This window comes from Musca vetustissima, unplaced genomic scaffold, assembly GCF_032173495.1.
Source record: "Musca vetustissima isolate MV318-11 ecotype Yass unplaced genomic scaffold, APGP_CSIRO_Mvet_v1 utg5380, whole genome shotgun sequence".
In the NCBI taxonomy this organism is placed as follows: domain Eukaryota; kingdom Metazoa; phylum Arthropoda; class Insecta; order Diptera; family Muscidae; genus Musca; species Musca vetustissima.
This window is the reverse complement of record NW_026879456.1, coordinates 104,263-119,426: the sequence shown is the minus strand read 5'-3', so window position 1 is coordinate 119,426 and position 15,164 is coordinate 104,263. Positions and strand designations below refer to the sequence as shown.

Here is a 15,164-nt window from a genome sequence, read left to right as displayed (position 1 = left end):
TGGCCAGCTATTCTAAAGACCTTCAATAAGTATTTCTTTTAGGTTAGGTACTCTTAAAGTAGAATCCTCCAAAGTCAGATACATTGAAGTTATAACCCTTCAGACCAGATTCACTATTAGTGAGGCCTCTGAGCCTAAGTATCAATGTCCGACCAGCTTTGCTAAGGTCCTCTGAAGCCAGCTTCTTTATAATACAAGCATCTGAGTTTATATACTCTACTCTTGTGACCCCAGAAGTCAGTTAACCTATATTAGTGAGCTCAGTTTTGTTATGGAAGCGACCACTGGTGACAGCTACTCATAATTAGTGATGCTTAAGGCTAAAGTAAAGGTCTTTGAGGGCAGCTACCTTTTATTTAGAGATTTAAAAATTTTCCCAAATATATATTTTTTTTAAATTTTAAATACATCTCCTGCGTATTTTTTGAAGATTTGCCGTACGTAGGACCTCATTCGCCGCATTTTTTATTTCATTTTATTTCTTTCCCATAATTCCATTGACGGAAAAACTTCAAGGTAAAATGAAAACCCCAAGGCAAATGGATAGATGAATGGATGTTTGCTTTGCTCATAGCTCACAGTTCACCCCTTCCCACATTCCTCTCTATCTCTCTCTCACTACCAATTTGAATTCCATAGTTGAGTAGTCCTGACAATTGCTTTTAGCAAAGCTGTTGTTAACGTCATTGGTTGCCTTCTACATTTTCTGTTGGCCATTGACTTTTTGGGCTATATGCGCGCACACACACACATACCTATTTATATACATATTTGTATATATATATATATATGTGTGTGTGAGTCGTCTATGTGTACATGCGTTTGTATTGACACATTGACCCAATTATTTAATGTTATATACAACACCTATTTTTAGAATACACATCTTATTTCTGTCGCAATCTCTGTCCTCCTCTACCCCAAACCAAATGTTATTGAGTCTCAAACGCTATTTTCATTCACAACCATTCGTCCTTTGCCATCGAAATTAGTCAGCAGAAAAAAAACGATGCGAAAATGCGTCATTATTTCAATAGTTGAAGGCTATTGGTTTTCTACGTTTTCATTTCTGCAGTCAAAGGACTCTGGAGGTCAAAATGGTGGAGTTTCGATTTTTTATTGTATATATCTCTCATATATACATATAGAACCATAAAAACGTGTGGTGTTTTCAAAAAATATTGTTTTTAAAGAACCCTAAAAAGGCGTGTTTTTTATAAATATTTTTTAAGGACTCTACATACCATAAATATGCGGGGATTGTTTTTTAATATTTTTCAAGGAACCTAAATTGGCGAGGATTTTTTAAAATATTTTTTCTAGGACCCTAACTAGACGTACTTAATTACTTAGCAGGCTTGTGACAGAACTTTCGTTCCATAAGCCGAGTTTAAAAAAGATTTCCAGGCGCGTCAGTCTTTTGCACAGTTTTTCCAATTTGAAGACCATATTTGGCAATGTTTTCTTCCACTTGATCTTTCCATCTTATTCGCGGCCTTCCTCTTCTGCGTGAACCATCAGCTGGTTCGCTTTTATATGCCTTCTGGGCTTCATCCATTCTCACAACATGACCTAGCCAACGTAGTCGCTACAGCTCACTACGTCTAACAATGTCGATGTCCGAGAACTCATGGTTCATTCGACGTAGATATTCACCTTCAACGCAGATCGGCCCCATAGATCTTTCGCATAATTTTTCTCTCAAACACTCCAAGAGCTGCATCATCTGCTTGCGCAAGTACCCATGCTTCAGATCCGGGTAGTATCAGCGTCTTGTAGAGTGTGAGTTTGGTCTGGCGGGAGGTGGCCTTGCTTTTGAGTTTTTTGCTCAGACCCTAGTAGCATCTGTTGGCCATCACTATCCTTCTCCGAATTTCAAAACTGTTGGTCTGAGTCTACTGGACGTCTTGCTTGGTCTTCTCACCGTTTACTGCCAGACCCACTTTGGCAGACTCCTCGATTTGTTCAAAGGTGGCTGTTACCGTTCAGTGATCGACCCATTAAGTCGATGTCATCGGCGTAGGCGAGTAACATGTGTTGTTTGGTGTACAGAGTGCCATTTCTGTTCACCTTTGCATCTCGTATGACTTTTTCCAGCAGGATGTTTAAAAGGTCACACGACAAACTGTCACCTTGTCTGAATCCTCGTTCTGTATTAAAGGGCTCTGAGAGGTCCTTTCGGGCTTTAACTGCTGATCTTGTGCCAGTTAAAGTTATCCTGCATAGCCGTATTAATTTTGCAGGAATACCAAACGCAGACATAGTGCGGATAGTGCTGTCGAATGCGGCTTTATAGTCGACGAATAGGTGGAATGTGTCGATGTGTATTTTGTGTTTTTTTTTTTCAGGATTTGGCGCAGAGTGAAAATCTGGTCAGTGGTGGACTATTCAGGTCTGTCATTGACCATTGGCTTCAGTCGTTCACACAGCATGCTGGATAGCACTTTATATGCGATGGGAAGGGGACTTATTCCTCTATAGTTGGCACATATCGTCTTGTCTCCTTTTTTGAGCACGGGACACAGGATGCAGAGGTTCATCTCTACAGGAGGATGTGCCTGCGCCAAAGCCTTCGGTTTAATGTTTTACCCGTTGGTAGAATTTTCGGAATTCATTCTGACTCCTGTACATCTCGATTTGCCCACGCTCACGTTTTTCTTGTTCTTTTTTCTGAAAATACGTTTCTCCTCTCTCCTTTTCTCCCGATAGTTCTCCATCCCATTAGGTGTTGCCACTTTCCGCAGGATTGCCTTATACGATGCGTTTTTCATATCAGTAGCATTACGGCACTCCTGATCGTACCACGGATTTCTTTATGGTGGTCCTTGGTACCCAAGTGTTGCTTTTGCTGCAGTTTGTAGGGAGTGGGCAATTCTCTGCCATTGTGCTTCTATATTATTACGGTAAATGGGCGTAATTTTTTGTTTAATATCATGTAGGGACCCGTAATAGGAGTGGGTCCTTAATACACGCCCATAATAGGTGTTGATTTTTCAAGTAGTTTTTCTTATATGAACCCTACATAGGCTAAGATTTTTTTCAAAGAGTGTTTCTTAATTTTTTTCTCTTCTCTCTCTCTTTTCCAGATTTCCCGTCAAAGTATCGATGCTTGCAAGGATTACTTCCGTGATGATTTAATTAAGGCTGATTGGGCTCTAATGGTTGAACTGAAGAAACTTTTCCAAATTTTATAAATTGTTTATAAATTTTTAATTTTTTTGCAATATATTTATTTCCTGCTGATGGATGGATGCCTCAAGATTATGATGCGGATTCAAATAATGACCCATGAATACAAAAATAACATTGCTTTCATTTTTAAATCTATCTTTTTTTTTAGTTATGCCTTTAATATCCTCCGTCACTTCCAAGTGAGTGACAGTGGCCTGCCAAGATTCTTACAAAAAATATAAGTTTTTAAAAAAAATCTTCCAAAAAATAAAAACACACAAAATTATAAAGTGATTGAGAAAAAACACAAGAAAGAAAGAAAAAAACTCATTTATGGCAATAAATAAATTATGGCTTACAACAACAAAAAAGTAAAAAAACAAAAAATGGATGTTGTTTTATTTTTAATTGTTGTTATGGCTGGTAGGCTAAACAAGGACGAATACCCTGGAGTATGACCTCCGTGGCTATAAATTTGACCCCAGCCCCTTACAGCAACCGCAATTTACCGTATCTTTCTCATGCCACGTCTACTTTTCAATGATACCATTTCTGTTGAATGACGTCATTCGGAATGAACTGCTATGGTGGGGAGAGGGTGGTGGGTTGTAGGGTCTGTAAATTGTATACCTTGGGCAAAATCATTTAGCTTGTTCATTTCAATATCAATGGACATTTGATGATGAATAGAATGGTCCAAAAATAGATCTATGTGTGTATCCTTTTTGTTTTTGGTACATCACTGTCAATCCATTTATTCATTCATTGTTCTATTCTTTGTGTCATCAAGGAAGTATATATATATATATATGTACATATATATTTGTATATAAGACATGACGTGAAGAGCTGGCGGAGGACAGAGGTACCAGAAGCGAGTGCCGGTTAAGCTTCAAGGATGTTGCCCCAAAATGGTTTGTGCCACATTTTGTATGGCTTCTTTGGCTGAGACTAGAATATATATATGTATATATACATATATATATTTTATATATAAGCAAGGACGATAGATACAGAGATGAATGAAACGCACAAACAAGGCGACAGTACCAAAGGACAAATAAAATCAAGTCAAAAAAGGATATGTACGGCTAAGTAGACCTGATATTATTCTACTCGGAAGGGCTTTATATAGGTATACGTCAATGACTTTATAGAGACGTGGATTTTTTCAAGGACTTTATAGAGACGTGGATTTTTTAAAATTTTTTTTTCAAGACTTGGATTTTTTCAAGGTCTTTATAGCGGCGTGGATTTTTTTCCATGACATTTTAGAGGCGTGGATTTTCAAGGACTTTATAGAGGCGTGGATTTTTTAAGGATTTATAGAGGCGTGGATTTTTCAAGCACTTTATAGAGTCGTGGATTTTTTCAAGGACTTTACAGAGGCGTGGATTTTTTCCAGGACATTATAGAGGCGTGGATTTTCAGGGACTTTATAGAGGCGTGGATTTTTTAAGGACTTTATAGAGGCGTGGATTTTTTAAGGACTTTATAGAGGCGTGGATTTTTTCCAGGACATTATAGAGGCGTGGATTTTAAGGATTTATAGAGGCGTGAATTTTTTCAAGAACTTTATAGGGACGTGGATTTTTTCCAGGACATTATAGAGGCGTGGATTTTCAAGGACTTTATAGAGGCGTGGATTTTTTAAGGATTTTATAAAGGCGTGGATTTTTTTAAGGATTTTATAAAGGCGTGGATTTTTTCAAGCACTTTATAGAGTCGTGGATTTTAAGGATTTATAGAGGCGTGGATTTTTTCAAGCACTTTATAGAATTTTTTCTATTAGAGGTGGATTTTTTCGTTTATAGGAATTTTGTGGATTTTTTCAAGCACTTTATAGAGTCGTGGATTTTTTCTAGGACATTATAGAGGCGTGGATTTTTTCAAGGACTTTATAGAGACGTGGATTTTTTCAAGGACTTTATCGAGACGTGGATTTTTTTTAAGGATTTTATAGAGGCGTGGATTTATCAAGGACTTTATAGAGGCGTGGATTTTTACAAGGACTTTATAGGGGCGTGGATTTTTAAAAAATATTTTTTCAAGGCGTGGATTTTTTAAAAATATTTTTTCAAGGCGTGGATTTTTTAAAAATATTTTTTCAAGGCGTGGATTTTTTAAAAATGTTTTTTCAAGGCGTGGATTTTTTAAAAATATTTTTTCAAGGCGTGGATTTTTTAAAAATGTTTTTTCAAGGCGTGGATTTTTTCAATGCGGATTTTTTTTGAAAATATTTTTTCTAGGCGTAGATTTTTTCAATGCGTGGATTTTTTAAAAATATTTTTCTAAGGCGTGGATTTTTTAAAAAAATATTTTTTCAAGGCGTGGATTTAAAAAAAAATATTTTTTCAAGGCGTGGATTTTAAAAAAATATTTTTTCAAGGCGTAGATTTTTTTAAATATATTTTTTTCAAGACGTGGATTTTTTAAAAAATATTTTTTCAAGGCGTGGATTTTTTAAAAATATATTTTTTAATGGCGTGATTTTTTTAAAAATATTTTTAAGGCGTGGATTTTTTTAAACTATGTTTTCAAGGCGTGGATTTTTTAAATAATATTTTTTCAAGGCGTGGATTTTTTAAAAAATATTTTTTCAAGGCTTGGATTTTTTAAAAATATATTTTTTAATGGCGTGATTTTTTTAAAAATATTTTTAAGGCGTGGATTTTTTTAAACTATGTTTTCAAGGCGTGGATTTTTTAAAAAATATTTTTTCAAGGCGTGGATTTTTTAAAAAATATTTTTTCAAAGCGTGGATTTTTTAAAAAATATTTTTTCAAAGCGTGGATTTTTTAAAAAATATTTTTACAAGGCGTGGATTTTTTAAAAAAATATTTTTTCAAGGCGTGGATTTTTTAAAAAATATTTTTTCAAGGCGTGGATTTTTTAAAAAATATTTTTACAAGGCGTGGATTTTTTAAAAAATATTTTTTCAAGGCGTGGATTTTTTAAAAAATATTTTTTCAAGGCGTGGATTTTTTAAAAAATATTTTTTCAAGGCGTGGATTTTTTAAAAATTATTTTTTCAAGGCGTGGATTTTTTAAAAAATATTTTTTCAAGGCGTGGATTTTTTAAAAAATATTTTTTCAAGGCGTGGATTTTTTAAAAAATATTTTTTCAAGGCGAGGATTTTTTAAAAATATTTTTTCAAGGCGAGAATTTTTTTTAAAATATTTTTTCAAGGCGTTGATTTTTTTAATTCTTTTTTTTAAAGGCGTGTTTTTTAATATGTTTTCAAGGCGTGGATTTTTTTAAAAAAATATTTTTTAAAGGCGTGTTTTTTAATATTTTTTCAAGGCGTGAATTTTTTTAAAATATTTTTTTCAAGACGTGAATTTTTTTAAAAATATTTTTTCAAGGCGTGGATTTTTTAAAAATATTTTTTCAAGGCGTGGATTTTTTTAAAATAATTTTTTTGAAGGCGTGGATTTTTTTAAAATAATTTTTTTTGAAGGCGTGGTTTTTTTAAATATTTTTTGAAGGCGTAAATTTTTTAAAAAATATTTTTTCAAGGCGTGGATTTTTTAAAAAATATTTTTTCAAGGCGTGGATTTTTTAAAAAATATTTTTTCAAGGCGTGGATTTTTTAAAAAATATTTTTTCAAGGCGTGGATTTTTTAAAAAATATTTTTTCAAGGCGTGGATTTTTTAAAAAATATTTTTTCAAGGCGTGGATTTTTTAAAAAATATTTTTTCAAGGCGTGGATTTTTTAAAAAATATTTTTTCAAGGCGTGGATTTTTAAAAAAAATATTTTTTCAAGGCGTGGATTTTTAAAAAATATTTTTTCAAGGCGTGGATTTTTAAAAAATATTTTTTCAAGGCGTGGATTTTTAAAAAATATTTTTTCAAGGCGTGGATTTTTAAAAAATATTTTTTCAAGGCGTGGATTTTTAAAAAATATTTTTTCAAGGCTTTTTCAAGCCGTGGATTTTTAAAAAATATTTTTTCAAGGCGTTTTCAAGGCGTGGATTTTTAAAAAAATATTTTTTCAAGGCGTGGATTTTTAAAAAATATTTTTTCAAGGCGTGTTTTTTTTTGAAAAAGATTTTTTCGAGGCGTGAATTTTTTTAAAAGTTTTTTTCAAGGCGAGAATTTTTTAAAAGATTTTTTCAAGGCGTGAATTTTTTTAAAAGATTTTTTCACGGCGTGGATTTTTTAAAAATCTCATTCATGTTTGCTGTAGGGTACAAATCCACAGCAACCGAAGTGAACAGAAGAAAACCTGTGAAATAACTTGCGCATGCTTTCATTCATGAAAACGTTTTTGTCCGTCCGACAGTTGGTTCGTTCATCATTCATCGATTGCAACGTGTATACAACACGCTGACGACATAACGATGCCGCGTCGCCTCCCGTTTGTTGCGAGAAAAACTATGCTAAATGTGAATGAACTCAGCTGCAACCAACCTTGCCATGTATGCAAGACGCATATAAATCAATCGGCAAAAAAAAAAAAGAAACGAAAAACGATGAATGGAAAGCACACAAAAGTGGATGGTTGGATAGCTGGCTGGTTGGAAGGTAGTTTGGATGGACAGAGAAAGAGAAACGACCAACCAACCAGCCAGCAGTTAAAGAAGCTGCAGTGACAGCGGTAACCAAACGGTTGCATGAATGGAAATTGCAAAAGCAAAAAAAAAAAAAAGAAAAACGTCAACGGGGACAGACGCACAACCAAACTAACAACACAAAAAAAGTGTAAATCTCTTTTGAATGGATGAAAGTGTAATGTTTGTTGTAGCTAGCCCGGTTGGATGTTTGTTGCCACCCAAGTAACTGTGGCACCGGCGAGGCTGCTGCTGCCCGAACTGCTACTATTTTTCTGCACCACCCAGCAACAACCGTTTCTGTAGTTCAGCATGGCATTTACTCAATGAATGAATTTTCATACTGCAGCATTTTCTTCCTCTTCCTTGTCTATGTCTATCTCTTTCTTGTGGCGTTGCCAAGATTTGGGTCAAACTATGAAGTAGCATAAAGGCAATGAACTCCATTGAATCACGCTGCAACTCAGTTAAGGACCGCATTTGCGTAATTCCATAACCATAACCTACCCCAAGATGAACAGGCACACACACTCACACACATATATATATATATATATATATACACTCATATGTATGACACCCCCTACACGTTGTCTCGCCACACCGCTCGTCTTCTCCACTTGGAATCACTAACTGTGATAAAATTTTATTACGTTCGATGCAGCTAACGTATCCTTGGCCAGAGCAGAACAGAATGACGTAAAGGCATTGATAACTTTTTCTATGAAAAAAATATGATTTGAATTTTATTTCAAAATCTAACTAACATATCGTAATTAAAGGAATTTTTATGTTGTAAATTGTTCAGTAGTATTGGCGGAATATTGGGATACCATTTGTATTTGGTTTTTGGAAAATAGTCAGGCTTTTTTAAATATTTAGTTTTTTTATACCCCCCACCATAGTATGGAGGGTATATTAGTCATTTCCGACCCTATAAAGTATATATATTATTGATCAGCGTAAAATTCTATGACGATTTAAGCATTTCCGTCTGTTGTAATCACTCTAGCGTCTAAACGAATTCAGATAGATGGCCAAAATTTTGCATAAAGTCGTCTTTTGTCTGCAGGCAGGGCAAGGGATATATCGGTCCACGTTTAGGCATAGCGCCCATATAAGGGTACCTCCCAATTTTCGGTATTTTGAAGTTCATGGGTGCGTGTTTCAACCGAATTCGCTGAAATTTGGTACTTTGAGTTCTTATTTAAAAAAATATTTTTAAGTCTTCAAGGATTTTTTTTTTTAAAAAATTTTAAGTTTTTTAAATATTCTTTATGGTGTGACTTTTTTAAGGCATTGTTTTTTAATATTTTTTAAGGAGTGAATTTGTATACCCTTCACCACACTGTGGTACAGGGTATTATGATTTAGTGCATATGTTTATAACAAGCAAACTGAAACGAGATAGACACATGATTCCTTTTGAAATATGCCTAGAATCACTTTCTGAGTCGATTTATGCATGTCCGTCTGTCCGTCCGTCTGTAGATGTTAAATTGTAAACAAAGTACAGGTCGCATTTATGATCCGATTTGAATGAAATTTGGCATGGGTCACTTATTTGGCCCAAGGACGAACCCTATTGAAATTCAAGAAAATCGATTAAGATTTAGATATAGCTCCCATATATATTTTCGTCCGATTTAAGGTAAATGGTGCACCAAAGTCCCTATATATCTTTCGATTTGCACGAAATTTGGCATAGAGTACTGAATTGGGTCCAGAATGATGTGTGCCAAGTCCTACATATCTTTCGATTTGCTCGAAATTTTGCATAGAGTACTGAATTAGGTCCGGAATGACGTGTGTCAAGTTTCGAGAAAATCGGATCAGATTTAGATATAGCTCCCATATATAGTTTTGTCCGATTTTATGTAAATGGTGCACCAAAGTCCTTATATATCTTTCGATTTATACGAAATTTGGCATTGAGTACTGAATTAGGTCCAGAATGACATGTGCCAAGTTTCGAGAAAATTCGAGTTAGATTTAGATATAGCTCCCATATATAGTTTTGTCCGATTTTATGTAAATGGTGCACCAAAGTCCTTGAAAATCGTTAAATTTGCACAAATTTTAGCATAGCGTACTGAATTAAGTGTAGAATGACGTGTGCTAAGTTTCGTGAAAATCGGTTCAGATTTAGATATATCTCCCGTGTATAGTTTCGTCCGATTTAAGGTTAATGGTGCACCAAAGTCCGTATATATCTTTCGATTTGCACGAAATTTGGCATAGAGTACTGAATTAGGTCCAGAATGATGTGTGCTAAGTTTCGTGAAAATCGGTTCAGATTTAGATATAGCTCCCATATATAGTTTTGTTCGATTTAAGGTAAATGGTGCACCAAAGTCCGTATATATCTTTCGATTTGCACGAAATTTGGCATAGAGTACTGAATTAGGTCCAGAATGACATGTACCAAGTTTCGAGAAAATCGGGACAGATTTAGATATAGCTCCCATATATAGTTTTGTCCGATTTTATGTAACTGGTGCACCAAAGTCCCTGAAAATCGTTAAATTTGCACAAATTTTAGCAAAGCGTACTGAATTAAGTGTAGAATGACGTGTGCTAAGTTTCGTGAAAATCGGTTCAGATTTAGATATATCTCCCATATATAGTTTCGTCCGATTTAAGGTTAATGGTGCACCAAAGTCCGTACATATCTTTCGATTTGCTCGAAATTTTGCATAGAGTACTGAATTAGGTCCGGAATGACGTGTGTCAAGTTTCGAGAAAATCGGATCAGATTTAGATATAGCTCCCATATATAGTTTCGTTCGATTTAAAGTAAATGGTGCACCAAAGTCCGTTTATATCGTTCGATTTGCACGAAATTTGGCATAGAGTACTGAATTGGGTCCAGAATGATGTGTGCCAAGTTTATATATAGCTCCCATATATATTTTCGTCCTACATATCTTTCGATTTGCTCGAAATTTTGCATAGAGTACTGAATTAGGTCCGGAATGACGTGTGTCAAGTTTCGAGAAAATCGGATCAGATTTAGATATAGCTCCCATATATAGTTTTGTCCGATTTTATGTAAATGGTGCACCAAAGTCCCTATATATCGTTCGATTTGCACGAAATTTGGCATAGAGTACTGAATTAGGTCCAGAATGATGTGTGCCAAGTTTCGAGAAAATCGGTTCAGATTTACATATAGCTCTCATGTATAGTTTCGTCCGATTTAAGGTAAATGGTGCACCAAAGTCCGTATATATCTTTCGATTTGCACGAAATTTGGCATAGAGTACTGAATTAGGTTCAGAATTATGTGTGCCAAGTTTCGAGAAAATCGGTTCAAATTTAGATATAGCTCCCATATATAGTTTCGCCCGATTTAGGGTTAATGGGGCACAAAAGTCAATAAATATCGTTCGATTTGCACGAAATTTGGCATAGGGTACTGAATTAGGTCCAGAATGATGTGTGCAAAGTTTCGTGAAAATCGGTTCAGATTTAGATATAGCTCCCATATATATTTTCGTCCGATTTAAGGTAAATGGGGCGCCAAAGTCCCTGAAAATCATTAGATTTGCACGAATTTTGCCATAGCGCGATAAATTAAGTCTAGAATAATGTGTGCAAAGTTTCGGGAAAATCGTTTAAGATTTAGATATGGCTCCCATATGTTTTTTCGTCCGATTTTATGTAAATGGCTCATCAAAGTCCTCATGTATCCTTCGATTTTGTTATAGCGTACTGAATTATGTCTAGAATGATAATTAATCTCAAGCGGGTTTCCTTGAATTCGTTTCAGATATAGAATAACTTCCATATATAATTTCGCCTTATTCACGTGGATTTTTAAATCGTTTTTTTTTTAATATTAAAAAAATATTTTCCTAACTACAAAGAAACAAGCTTTCCATAAAATCAAAATAAATTTCCATTCGCGTTTTGTCTTTCCATGAACCATAAACTAAAAATAAATTGTTATCAGAAACAAACCCTAAATGTCAACATGTCCTGCCCGCCCTGCAACATATCTCGCTAGCAAGGTAATTTCCATATCACTTGCAGTGAAAAAAAAAATGTAAAACTATAAAAATAGCTTTCCAATGACATATAAATGTCATTGATGGCTTTATTAAGGAGGTGGAGATGGACAGCAAAACACACTCCAATTCACAGCATCAGTGGCATTTTCCAAGCTGCAAACAAACATTACAAAAAACTAGATTTGTTCGGTGCTGACATTCTCAGTAGTTGCGGAAAATGGCAAGAGGAAAATTTCCATTGTTTCGTTTTTTTTTTCTTTTTTTTCAGTTACATTCAACGAACTTTTCTTTGACCTATGCCAAGAATGACGTCAGACGACGGTAAACAGTTGGAAAAAAAGGATGTCATTCAGTTGAAGGCTCAACATGGCATCCACAACAGGGCAGGAAGGCAAACCAAGGCAACCAGTCATTCATTAATTCATGTATTCATTGAAGAAGAACTAGATGACGAGGGGGGAGGGGGCAGACGACCACCCCAACAAATGTGGAACTAGGTTAAAGAACAGCAACAACAACAATGAATGCATAATGTACATTCATAAATGCATTGCCAGCATTTGTGGAAACTCTGTGTTGGCTCTCTCGCTCTCCCTATTTGTTTCACTCTCTCTCTCTCTCAGTTTTATTTTGCATCAAAAGTGTCCTTTCGTGACGTTTCCACTGCATCAATTTTCAATGAAACTAAAAAAAAAGGTTGATGCCAGAGATACAATGGACGAGAGAGAGCGCGCGCAAATCGGGGAAGCCTAGTTTTTTTGCTTCAAAAGAGAGAGAGAGAGAGAGTGGTGGTGGTGGAATACCAACACGAAATCCATTGTCTAATATTTTTCATTGATAAAAGCAAACGCATTGCAGTTTGGTTGGCTGACTGACTGAATGGCTACCCATGAATGTATCTCAAATTTAGCTACATTCATAAAAAAAGAATTATATGTGAAAAAACGAGTGTGTGTATGTGTGTGTGCACTTTTATTCAACAAAAAAAACGACGCACCTCACATGTTTACATAGCCAAATACCATTGAACAGCATCATCAGAATTCTCAATGACAAAATATTTGTAATTGTTTTTTTTGGGGACTATTTTTGTTTTTTTATTATTTTCAGAATTTTATTGAAAATCAGATAAAAAATATAGAAAGTTTTTTTGAGGCCATATTCAATAAATATAATGTTTATTTTAAACATATAAAATCCTTTAAGGGAACCCCACCCATTCTCGATTTTAATTTTTCAAGATTTTCAATGGGCTGGTAAATCAATACCAATGCTTGTTAAGGTTTGTAACTTTGCACATATATATTTGAAGACTTAAAAGAGAAGAAAAATAATTTACAAAAAATTTTTGTTATTGTTTTGTTGTTGTTTTTGTAATTAAAGAAAAGTCCTTATTTTTGATGGCGGGCATGATAACTCCTCACTGGATCATCGGAATCCGAAAATTCCAACGGTGTTAGAAAGAGTACATGTCTGGCTCTCGTATGAACTAGGATTATTGACTTCGCTCTAAAATTAACAAAATGGTGGACCTTTGAAAAAATATTTTTGAAAATCGTCGATTTTTTACCAAAAACCAAGTTAAAAAATAAGGAAGATCTTCACTGATTGGCTTTATCCTTATTCATACGCTCCCAGAGAAACGTTGCAAAATTTGGAACCGATTGGATTATTAGTTTTTGAATTATCGTGCCCGCCATTCGCAAAAAAATGTTTAGAGAAAAACTCGTTTAAAGTTTGAGAAGCCCTTTAGCCGTCACTTGATGCTGACACAATAAATCGGATATATCTTTAAGAGTTCTTGAGATTTTCACTTGAAATTTTGTAGGGACATTCTTTAATTAGTGTAGATTCGAATTATATCAACAAAAATGTTGACCTCGAGAATAGGGGGGGGTCCCCTTAAATGGACTTCTGAAACGAAATATGTTACAAGGGAGCTACAAACTCCAGGAGTCCTGCTACCTATACGAAACCTAAAATACCATCATAAAATATTCCGTCAACAGGAAATCTACAACAGATACTTATATGAGGTCTGATATCAGTAGAAAAGTAACATGCAGCCTTTTGTCCATGCAATAGCTATACGAGGTCTAGTATATACAGAAGAGCTACTGGAGGTTTTGGATCTACAGAAAAGCAACAGGAGTTATCCATACACAAATTAGAGGAATTCTTCTATCCATAGAACAGCTAAAGAGGTCTTCTATTCATAGAAGATCTTCTATATATAGAAGGCCTCAGAAGGTTTTCTATATTTAGAAGAGCTACATTAGATCTTCTATCTATAGGAGAACTGATGGAGGTTTTCTATACAAGGAAAAGCTATTTACAGAAGGGCTACATGAGGTCATGTATATAAAGGAATAACTCCAAGATATAGAACACCACAAAAGACCATCAAAATTATTTTTCATACCCTACACAACTATGTTGTCATATTCTATTGCGAAATATTAGTTCTAGGCCCACCATATCTCATACTCAACTAGCTGAGTCGATCTAGACACTTACACTTAATAGGGTAACACTTAAATATTTACAGGTGCTTACGTAGTCATATATTATTTAGTAACCCATTACCACACTAGAGGGCGAAAATATAGCGCTGTTCGCATTGAACTGTTCCATGAAGTTCCAGTTATGGTCTCGGACAACGCCTATCATTATCGGTGATGATCAGATAAAAATATTGGGATGAAGTGGATCGAAAACTAAATTTGTTATGTTTTTTTCGAGTCGATCTATAGACCACAATTGAAAGCCGAACTCAACCCACGGTGAAGGAATTCTGGGCAAGTCATTAGAAGGGCTATACTGAATATTTGTAATTTGGCCGACTATAGGGCCAAGAGGATGCAAATATCGCGAAATATTGTCCGAGCTCTAAATTTAGAACCACACAAAATTAGATTTTCGTGGATGTTGTGTAGGGTATCATATGGTCGGCCCCGTCCGACTATACTAAATTGGGGAAAAATCCGTTCAGATTTAGATATAGCTCGATTTGCACGAAATTTGGCATAACGTACTGAATTAAGTCTAGAATGATGTATGTTAAGTTTTCTGAAAATCGGTTCAGATTTAGATATAGCTCCCATATATATATTTGTCCGATTTAAGGTAAATGGTGCACCAATGTACCGATATATCTTTCGATTTTCACGAAATTTGGCATAGCGTACTGAATTAAACCAAGAGTGATTTGTGCTAAATTTCGTCTAAATCGGTTCAGATTTGGATATAGCTCCCAAATAAGTATTTTTGTCCGATTGAATCTAATTGGTGCACAAAAGTCCCTATATATCTTTCGATTTGCACGAAATTTCGCAAAACGTTCTGAATTAAGTCTAGAACGATGTGTGTTAAATTTCATGAAAATCGGTTAAGATTTAGATATAGCTTCCATATATATTTTCGT

At 34.8% G+C, this 15,164-nt stretch overlaps 1 protein-coding gene across 2 annotated transcripts in view; it reads left to right on the top strand.

The window, feature by feature from the left end:
* The window catches only part of LOC133324364 (eukaryotic translation initiation factor 5B), a 54,800-nt gene extending 51,555 nt beyond the window's left edge, over window positions 1-3,245 (top strand). For both annotated transcript variants that reach the window (XM_061533208.1, XM_061533207.1), the window contains one exon: window positions 3,087-3,245. In XM_061533208.1, coding sequence (XP_061389192.1) covers window positions 3,087-3,194 — 108 coding nt within the window. In that variant the 3' untranslated portion in view covers window positions 3,195-3,245. The remainder of the gene's footprint in view (window positions 1-3,086) is intronic.
* The last annotated feature ends 11,919 nt before the right edge of the window (window positions 3,246-15,164 follow it).